This window comes from Rattus rattus, chromosome 14, assembly GCF_011064425.1.
Source record: "Rattus rattus isolate New Zealand chromosome 14, Rrattus_CSIRO_v1, whole genome shotgun sequence".
Taxonomy (NCBI): Eukaryota; Metazoa; Chordata; class Mammalia; order Rodentia; family Muridae; genus Rattus; species Rattus rattus.
Window position 1 is genome coordinate 28959529 of NC_046167.1, and position 10922 is coordinate 28970450.

The window sequence follows — 10922 nt, forward strand, 5'->3', positions numbered from 1 at the left end:
GAATGAGTACTAATCGCCTAGAGAGCCTCCTGTCTCTCTTGCCCTCATTTGCTTTCTGTTGCTGTGATAGACACCATGAACAAAAGCAATCTGGAAAGGAAAAGGTTCATTTCACCTTAGAGACTAAATACTCCATCATCAAGAGAAAACAAAGTAGGAACTCAAGGCAGGAACCTGGAGGCAGGAACTGAAGTAGAGACTATGCAGGAACACTGGTTCCCTGGCTCCTTCAAGTAGCTCCTCCTACAGGCCGGGACTGCCTAAGTAAGGGTGGTGCCACTCACAGTGGGCTGGACCTTCCCACGTCTGTCATTAACCAAGACAACAAACTGTGGGCATACATATATATCCGCAGGCCAAGCTGGTGCACGCAACTCCGCAGCCAAGGTCCCCTCTTCCCAGCACAAATGTCACTCTTAGGCCTAAGTGTCCTATTTTAGTCTATTGCATACCATTTCCCAGGTTTTACACAGCGAACTTTTACTGCTGTCTTATTTTGATATGTGAATTCTGAATTCATTTATTTTTTTGTCTACAATAAATGGAATAAAACTACCACCTGATACAACCTATTAGCAGTAAGAGTGAAAAGCATTAGTGAGTTTTATTTATACATTTATTATGCACACAAAGTTGTTTCTTTCTCTAGGAATAACTCAGAACAGAACCATCAGCAAACCTGGTCTGGAAAAATCTCAGATTACAATAGGGCAATGTCATGATTTTAGCTGCAGCTAGAGCCTGCCTTCCATGCTAGGTTCACATGTGCTGACTGTATAATCTGATAATACAGAACCTTCATTCAGGGATCAATAAACACTGTGACACAGTTGTTCCCTATTTTATTAATTTCCTATTGGGGAAAAATAAGAAAAGCTCTTTATTTTTTTTATCACACTTACTTATTTATGAATATATTGGGGAGGGATGGGGACTATGGTGCGAGTATGGAGGTCAGAGGATAAGCCACACCAGTTCGTGCTCTTCTGGGTTCTAAGTCAGGCTGTTAGACTTGACAGCAAGCACTTTACCCCCTGAGCCATGCTGCTGGCCCAATGGCTTTTATTTTAAAGGAGAAAAAAGTGAAGCCAACATAGAAACATCTGTGTGGGTGGAGGGGTAACCAGGCATCCTGAGGTGGGGAAATAAACATTTAAGGGTCACAGCGGGATGAGACGCATGGGTGGTGGCCACTGCCTTCTATGGGGTCCTACGGCTTTGGGACAGTCAGGTTTCTGCCCTCCATGTTTGCTGGGTCTTCTTCTTTTCTTCAGTTGTCTCATTTCATGCAAAAACCAGATCTGTGTGTGGTGTCCCCATCCCCTGGGATGCACACAAACTAAACCTTGGCTCTGCTCAACTGCTCTCACCAGCCCTGGCTGCCAAACTGACCATCTTTGTGGAAGCCTGGTAATCAGACATGGGGATTCGTGACTTGCTTTAGAGCAGGGACGTAAGCCACAGGGTTTTAATTTCCCTGCAAGGACTTGAGCCTTGGTGTGATAGGTGAGGAGGGTACGGTCTTCTGTCTGTCACCGTAGAACACAAGCCATGGCTTCCTCTCCACACCCAACTGGTCCAACGACCTGTTTTGCTTGTTTCTCCCTCATTCTACTCCATACATCCCACAGTTTCGGGATTTCACATTATTTAATTTGAGAAATAGTCCCATACTTAATCTTCCTTAGTTTTATCTATGTTGTGGTGGCACAAGTACTCTTTTGTGAAACACTTAACAAAACATTTCCAATCTTAGGATTTATTTAGTCAGTTTGAAAAACACACCACAGAGGGGGCTGGAGAGATGACTCAGTGGTTAAGAGCACTGACTGCTCTTCCAGAGGTACTGAGTTCAATTCCCAGCAACCATATGGTGGCTCACAACCATCTGTAATAGGATCTGATGCCCTCCTCTGGTGCGTCTGAAGACAGCATCAGTGTACTCATATAAATGAAATAAATAAATCTTTAAAAAAAAAAAACCACAGAGAGGAAAGATACTACTTTCCAGGCCTACCCATATTATTTCAGGAATCCAGCTCCGTATCAGAGTGCTTCTGCATGGTATGCATGAAGGCCGAAAGGATCCTTGGCTACTGAGCCCCGCGGTGAGAAAAGCCGAGTCTACCGCACAACCGGCATTTCATAGGGTTTTTCTCTGCCTGCCTTTCTAAGGAAACACTCACCCGAAGTGAGGATAGCCCGTCTTTAAGTTTCAACATGCTTTCAGTTTTACAGCATCCAAGATTTCCCTAACTGCCCACCTCTTTTCTTCTTTCTTTTCTTTTTCCTTTTCTTTCTTTTTTTTTTTTTTTTTTGGTCTTAAAACACGTTCTTTTGGCTGGCTCAGTAAGCGGCTCTTGCCAACCAGTTGCTTTTATGGTAATTGACAGCATAGCTGATTTTTGGAACCTTAGAATCTAAAAAAGGCATTTTAGCCCAGACTTCGGGGATGCTAAGCCAAGCCACTTGCAGAGTGAGATACTGCTGAGGAAAGGTCGGCGGTCAGGCTCTGCTCTGTGTATGCTCAAAGCCTCTGCCAAGGAGCCTTGCAGCACCACTGTAGCACGGACCTGCTTTCTCTTCATCTACGTAGTCTACGTCTTCCCTTCTACTGTCTGGAGCCCCTGGTACTCCTACCCGAAGGGAACTCCTGAGACCAACTGTAATGGGGAGGACAGAAGTTACCCGAGCGTCATGACCACTCCTTAAACACTGACTATGGACTTCAAGGCAACGAGTTCAAGCAGAAAAGAAGGGAGCAAGTGTTTGCTTTGGAAAAGACAACAGTAGGGAAGAATCGTAGCCTTTAGTAGCAGCATTCAGTGTGAGCTGTAGATTGCAAACTTGCTGAACATTCCTCAGGTTGTATTGGTCTCTGAAGTGTCTGGGACATCCCCCCAAACTCCCTCTCCACACGGTTAATAAAAGTCCCCAGATCTTTAGGGTTCTTGCTGTCCAGAAAATGCACAAATATTTCCCAGAAGTGGGAGGTTGTTTATGAATTCCCTTTTGTGGGTCACATGGGAACTACATTCACCACTCCTCAGGGATGGGCCAGACCATAATATCCCAGTCACACTGGAAAACCCCCAATAACAGCTACAACAGATGCAGAAAAGCTCCCAGGTATGACAGTCAGCTTCTGTGCCTGGTCTGACATCCTCAAGAGCGCACCTTGGGACAGTTTCAATTGTGATAGAAACACAAGGAGTTTCCCAGTCATTTCAGTTTATGCAGCTCTGTCTCGGACTTCAGACCCAGTCCTACCCGACACCACCAAGTGTACCCACAATCCTTAAAATAAAGTGTAAAGTTTAGCCTTCAGACCTGGTCGTAGGATCTGTAGAAGTAGGGGCTAGCAAGAGGCCTCACTGGATAAAAGCACTGGCATGCAAGTGGAAGAACACAGGTTCAAATCCTCAGGACTCATTAAAAAAAAAAAAACCTAGGCACATAGTGGGAGTGTCTGTAATACTATTGCTCCCACAGGGAGGTGGGAGGCAGGGTCAGAAAAAACCTTGGAACCTGGAGAAACCCTCCAACCAGGTGTACAGGACAGTGAATAAGCTGTTTTGCTTGGAACAAGGCAAAACCAACCCCAGAGGTCGCCCTGTGACCTTTCCCTCTGTGCATCATGAGCACAATTCACACCCACAAATGTGAATGTGTGTACAGACTCATTGTATACACACACACACACACACACACAGAGAGAGAGAGAGAGAGAGAGAGAGAGAGAGAGAGAGAGAGAGAGAGAGAGAGAGAGAACACAGACACAGAGACACAGAGACACAGAGATGGGGGGTCTGATACTAATTAGGATGCCCAAGTGAGGATATGAGCGGCTTTTGCACACCAGGGATGTGTTCATGGGCATGTTCATCTCTAACTTCACAGCCTGTTGCATGAATCTTTATCTGTTCTCTGTGTACTTTAAGGAGCCAACCATTGTAGGTGCCATCTACATCCAGCCTCTCTGGGGCTGCAGAACATAGGCTTTCTCCTCATTCTGAGGATTCTGCATCTTCAGGATTTTGCATTGCATTACATGTCTGACAGCTGCAAACTTGTCCCCAGTCACCACTCATCTGACTGATGAGGTCGAAAACCACATTCCCTTCCCGGCCACAGTGGCAAATGGTTCAGCTGGGACCAGGAGCATCAGAACGTAGTCTTTTCCAAATTCAGTTTTCTTATTTCCCTAGTGTTTGTACTTCATGGACCTTAGTCTGCTTTCGACAGATCTTTTTGTTGACTAAACTTCCCCTACCTATTGTTTCGCTTTTGTTAACAGCTGTAGGAAAATTTGAGCAGAGGCCAAAATATTAATTTTCTGTGTCTGCCCTGTTGTCTCTGCCTCTCCCCCTGACCCCCGGTAAAATTCCCAGTGTTGCTGACCTACCCTCTGAAAGGCTTGACTTGTTCTCTGGTTCTGGTCGTGTCTTGTACCTGTCACTACTGAGTGAAAATAGATAACAGGGGAGACTTCGTGGGCACCAACGACACACGGGACCCTGTACAGAGTCACTAAAGCTGAAAAGAATGGAATGGTGAGGGTGAGATGGCTCAGTGGTAAAGGCCTTTGCCATCTTGCCTGACAAGTTGGCTTAGATCCTGGGATTCAAGTAGTGGGAAAAAAATGCTTGTCCTCTGACTTCTATACATATGCCCCATTAATAAATCAATGTGATTTTTCAAAATTTTATAAAGCAAAACTGAAGAGACTCGACTCATGAAAGAATCATCTATAAATCAGGATTATTGGAGTTCTGTGGGCCAACAATGATTGCTGTTTCACTCCATTTACATGAGTGACTTTCAACCCCAGATTATCTAACACAACAGGGTGGGGTTCTGACTGTCCAGGCCAACCCAAATGATCAGAGGATCCCAGGCTAATGGGACTCCAGGCCCAAACATTTCTCCCAAGCTGTATTAAATGCTACCTGAATGTTCAGCGGAAGCTAACTGAGGGCTAGCAAGAGCCTGGAATGGCAGATCACCTCCTGCATTCGCAGCAGCCTTTAAGTACCTTCACTAAGTACTTCTGATTTCCTGCGTTTTCTTTTCAAGTTTGCTGATTCCTCAGATTGTAAGTAGCTCAAAGCAAGCTATCCCCACATAGAGACCTTCCTGGCAGCAGGCTTCGGGATTCTCTTCCTGTCAGTAGGCTTCGGGATTCTCCTTCTGCAGAGGACCTTGAATCTGGCTACCTTTCACAGCCATGCATTTATTTTCTTGTGACTATCTTCTTTATCCTGGGAACTGTTGCCCAGGTTAGACTACATTGTAACCCGTTCCTCCCTCTGAGATTTCCAGGGCTCTGACTCTTAGAGCTCTGCATTGGGAATTAAATTACACTGTCTGGCATACCTTGAGCATGTCAGAGAAAATGCAAAAGGCCTAGAGAAATGCTGACTCGGAAGGCAAAGAGAAAGACTGAAGCCAAGAGCGGACAGTTTTGCAGAGGTCATAGGAAGAGGAGGGCTTTGAATACACTATGTGCATTTTCTGCCTCCTTTCTGTCCTGAGAGGCTTTCCTAAATAGATTGTTTGTCCCCTCTTACCTCAGACGGTGGCGGGGCCTGTGGTGACCAAAGCTTATCCACTACCTAGATTCAGAATTTGCTGATTTTATAGGGAGATCCTGCCCATTCCCACCCCTGACCTACACAGTTTTATCCCCAATGGATCAGCTTTTGTGTTTCGCAGGCCATATTCCTTAAACCAATGAAATGAATCAACATCCAGAACCCATTTCAGTATTTCATTATGTTTTCATGGTGTTGGAATTGATTAGTGATCAGGGAGCAGATGTGCCCATCTCTGGCATAAGCCAGGTCTCCCTTGTTTCTCATGACAGCAGGAGGAGGAGTTTTGGAGACTGAAGACTGATGTCTCCCGATGGGCCAGGAGCTCGTCAGCATTAGGTCTGTTACTCATGCACTGACTATCCAGACTATCAGTGTCACCTGCCCCTCAGGCTAGAGTCTCAGAAAATTGCAGAATATGAAGGTTGCAGGAGCCCCGACAGCTTCTAAGAAAGCCCTTGTTTTGGAGTTGAGGAAACATCTGCCTTGTGGGTCTGATGCTGCAGACAGGTGAGAAATGAACAAGAAATTGGCCAGTATTGTCACCACGCCTCCCTGTACAGTTCTTCCCCTCCAAGGCTTGGCTTCTTAATATCCTTAATAACTTACAGGATGTCTGTAAGAAAAATAATTTCAGCCATTTTCTGGATAAATTTTACTCTTGACAGCAATGAAAAAATCCCTAAGATTAATCAGGACTGGAGGAGTGGCTCAGTGTTCAAGAGCAGTGTCTGCTCCTTCAGGGGACCCGCGTTTAGTTCCCGGCACCCACATCAGGTGACTCACAGCTACCTGTGTCTCCAGCTGTTGGAGATCTGATGCCCTCTGCTGGGATCCAAGGGCAACTGCATTCATGGGACTAAGTGACTGAGTGACTGAATTTGTGCTTCTCTTTACAGACACCCCAGACATTGGATCTACTAAGGGTGATAAGGGTGACAGGTGAGCAAGATGACTTTCCTTTGCCACTGGTACTTTGCAGGGATGCTGTCTCCAGGGCACACAATGGTGGGTCTGACCTCTGATCCTTCCTGTTCTCTCTTGTGCACCTGCAGCACTGCTAACAGAAGGGGGCCAAGCAAGGACGACACATACTGGAAGGAGATCAACGCAGCCATGGCCTTAACAAACCTCGCCCAGGGAAAAGACGAAGCGCAGGGGACGACCACCAGTTGCATCATCCAGAAGTCTTCCCACATAGCAGAAGTAAAGACAGTCAAGCTGCCACTGGTGCAGCACTTCTAGAGTGGCCAGGGAGTGCTGGGCTTGTCAGTGGGTTTGTTTGTTTGTTGTTGTTTTTGTTTGTTTGTTTTTTACCTTAATCCTCATCCTAAGAGCCAAAGCTGGGGTGAAGAGGACTCCCATTTAAACCTCCTGAGTTCAACTATCCTAAATATATCCGTTGCTTCTATAAAAAGACGTATAAGTTATAAAAATTCATTTTAGTCAAAAATATTAACTTATTTTATGTTACTGAAACTATGCATAAAGCGTCTGCATTGCCATTACAGTAAGTGCCTTGCTTCCCTGAGGTAAGCTCCAACGTGGGCACAGTGGAGCGCTGTGCCTCAAACCGTCAACGCCAACACTTGCTAGGCTACATCACTCCGGACTGGCCCAGGACTGAAGCCAACCGCGGAAAGCTCCCGAAACAAACTCAGTCATTCACACGGTCAAACTTGGAGATCTGTTCAGCCCAGATGAGGTGATCTTTTATTTGCCTTTTAATGCCTTCAGGACTGGAAACTGTTCTTTGTGTTTTCCAGGGCGATGGTGAGAATTTTATGTGTGGGTTTTGTTTGCATATCTGATAGGTTAGCACATCCAAAATGGAAGGCCCAGCAGGGCCACGTGATGCGTACGTTTAAGAAGAGATGCTTTCAAATCGGTTTAACCTTGCCAGAGTATATTGTCGTGAGGAATTGTTTTCCCAAGCACGGTTGGAAAGTATCCCAAAGCCCTTTACAACTAATTGGGATTTTTTTTCCTGAGGTTTTAAAAAGAACCTTATTATATAAATCTTTGAATTTTTTTCCTGGGTAAAACTAAACCTAAAGTTTAGTTTTAAATTATAATCTTGTTTGCATTAGAGCTCAGGGTTCCTTTGTGATGGAAGCCGCTTTCATATGGAGTAACTAGAAGCGTTTTATTGGTTCATTTCAAATCCCAGTTCAGATGGACAATTTGTATTGCAATGAGAAGACAACGAAGAAAATAATCTCTGTGTGTGGATATACATATACATGCAGAAGGATTAATGTTTAAAATTTAAAACGTATGGGTAACAAAACATGAATGGTCTCTGACTTTTGCCAAGTAGGACATTCAAGTCAAAATTAAGTGAAATCTTGAGTCGAAAGAAAGAAAGTCTTGTTTCTAAATGTCGCTACCACAGAGTGAGAGTAATGGATATCAAGGAAGAAGAGTGTCTTTTCCATCAAACAAATAACATCCTCCCCTGCTTCGGAAGACTGCGAACCGAAGGGATGTGGAGACGCCCAATAGAAAAGGAAATCTGGAGATGCCTTAATGTAGGAGAGCAAAGGTTTAACGGCAAACTAGGCTCTGGGTGGGGAGGGCATTTTTTCTGGATATGTGATATATTTTGTAATTGGTTTAGGCTGGAAAGCATTTTGCAAGTGTGAATGACATCCGGTTTTACATCCGGTTTCACCGCACACACTGACATTTTTTCTTCATTTTACAAAACGCTTTTCACCCCGAAGGTTAATCTGGTTGCTCAGCAGACATGACGGCCTCGATGGCCATCGTAGGACACTTTCTCCTGTATCATAGCATAGTGGGGTGGGGGTTATCTAGTGTAATGAAGATAATTTGATATGAAAATATTTTGTATGTATATTTTTACTTTGTTTTCTTAAGTGCCGTTGGCAGTTGCAGTAAGCCCTAGGTGAGATGTGTAAGTGCTGACTGTATGAGTGGATGAAGTATTGGGTTCTTCTGGTGCATCCTTGATACTCTGAGATCCGGGATGCGAAGTGGGAGTCACTACAAAACAAGCCTGCCCAGATGTATGTGAAGGCAGTGAGAAACAAGAACGAATACTTCACTCTTTTTCATACTATTATAAGTTATTCTGGTATTAAATATTTTAATAAAAATGTTCTTGTTTTAACATGTTGCAATTAGATAAGTGAACTCTGGGTTGTATTTTATTTGAAATTGTCATGTTTTATTTTTTCCGTCCTTTGGGGGAAAATTCAGCTAATTTGTTCTGTATTATGAACACAAACCAATGAGAGGATACTATCCCATAATTTCTGTAAAGTAACAAAGCTTGGAGTCTGGCCTATGCACACATGAAAAATAGGTAATTAGCATATTCTGGGCAATGTCTCCAATTGCAATCATTTTTAATTTATTATTTTTCTTGTGTTGCTGTTGTTTTATCTGGAAATCAGAGTCCCCTGTCCCTCAAAAGAACCTTGAACAATGCCAAGCCAGCAGCCGAGAGAGAGAGCTTGGCTGACATGTAATTTATATGAAAGAGAAAGAGACTCGCTCTCATTTTACAGTTGTATTTGAATAAAATTAAAATCTGTCAGGAGTTCTTGACAGATTTAAAATAAAAGTTCATTTCTAGACTTCAGTGATCATATGGGGTTTGTTTGCCTTTGAAAGCTGGCCGGGGGAGAGAGCAGGAGACAGGAACAGTCTCACATGTGGGTCACGGACTGGGGAGTGCTACAGTTGGACCAAGATTGAATTCTATCACTTTTAGGCCACCAACCCACCTGTTAGGACCCAGGCACAAGGACACAACACAGATGGTTCAAATACTGGGTTGTACTAAATTCTCTTTTTCCATAGATAATACAATAACCATTCCTCTTCCATATTTGTACATTCATGGATTTTAATTGCCTTAAGAAGAAACTTCTTATTAGCATACCAAATCATGGGTATTGTCACGACATTTTCATGCTTGCGTATCTTTAAGCTTTGTTCGTACAGAGCCTCCATTACTGGCGTGTTCTGTACAGGAGAGAAGCTTGGCTTGGACACCAGGCAGAACTGCACGGCAGTGCTAGCCCTGCACCCTCCCTCACACACACAACTGCAAGATTTACACTCGGTCCTCGTGATCCGGATGCAAACTATGAGGGAGGAACTAGACCTTGTAGACTCTGAGGGACTGACATAGTAGATGTTACACAAAATGCAGGGGCCAGCAAGATGGGTCAATGGAAAATAACATTTGCTGACAAACTTTTGCTCTCCAAACCCCGTGTGGTAGAAAGACTCAGCTCCTGCCAGCTGTCCTCCGGTCTCCACACTCATGGAGTGAAGGAAGCGTAAAAATTTAAAGTGCCTCCTACAGTGGCTGAGAAATAGGTGCTCAATAAATGGAAAAGGCTACCACAAACTGTAATTTGTCCCATGTAATGGGTGTATAGGAGCTGAAAGTCTAGGTGGAATAGGGATAGGAGACACAAATACCTTGACAGAAATCTTGAAGTGTGGAAGGATCTCTGACTTGAAAGACTGCAGTGGGAAAGTTAGTTCCGGAGTTAGGCTTGGAGGGTGATACGTTCACTACCACCATTTTGAACTTCTACGGCGGAGCATGAAGTAGGGCGGAGAGAGGAAAATCGAGCACACCCACCAAAGACAGTGTGCTTGGTGGTGTCCCTCACTCGCTGCTTCTGCTTCTGTCCCCTCCTCACACTGCCTAGGATGCCTACTCTCAGGCTGTTGTGTGTTCCTTGAATGCTCTAAATAGCAGTGTTCAGCACACAGTGCCGGCGGCCACCGTCCTCTTCTGAAATTCATCTAGCTCAAATGGCAGGGGACGCAAAGACTAATAAACAGAGAGGAAGCGTGAACCAAGCGGTCTCCGGAGGGAGTGAGGGAGGTTACCGGTGGGCCAGAAGGCATCCCGGGGCAGTCGGAGTGGAGGAACTAGCAACTGGGGAAGAATTTTCACCAGCCAAGGCCACCCTGAAGTTTCCTCAGTGTAATCGGCCTCTGCTGTTCACGGAAACAGCAGATGAAACACTTTGCGTGCGGCACCCGAGTGTTCACAGGGCTGTGATCACAAATGTGTGCCACTGGACCGGCGGGCAGCATAGCTGTCCTTTCCGGCTATCTCGGTTGTGGTTTTCATGGAGAGTACAGGGTTGCTTGTTTTAGGAGACACACGTTATGGTAACAGTTAGGTCCTCCTGTGCACAAAGTGATTCTTGGATCAGGGATTCTTTGTGACGGGCCCAGAAAATGGCAGGTGCTTGTAATTCCATGGGAATACTAGCACTGAGAACCTGTCTTGGTTTGGGAAAAACAAACAACAGTAAAATCCTATATTTC

General features: G+C 44.8%; 1 protein-coding gene across 1 annotated transcript in view; it reads left to right on the forward strand.

Annotated features, from left to right (window-relative positions):
• Positions 1-9200, forward strand: part of Mkx (mohawk homeobox) — a 72646-nt gene extending 63446 nt beyond the window's left edge. The window contains exons 6-7 of the mRNA XM_032884437.1: positions 6494-6536; positions 6650-9200. Coding sequence (XP_032740328.1) covers positions 6494-6536; positions 6650-6839 — 233 coding nt within the window. The 3' untranslated portion in view covers positions 6840-9200. The remainder of the gene's footprint in view (positions 1-6493; positions 6537-6649) is intronic.
• Positions 9201-10922: the final 1722 nt, after the last annotated feature.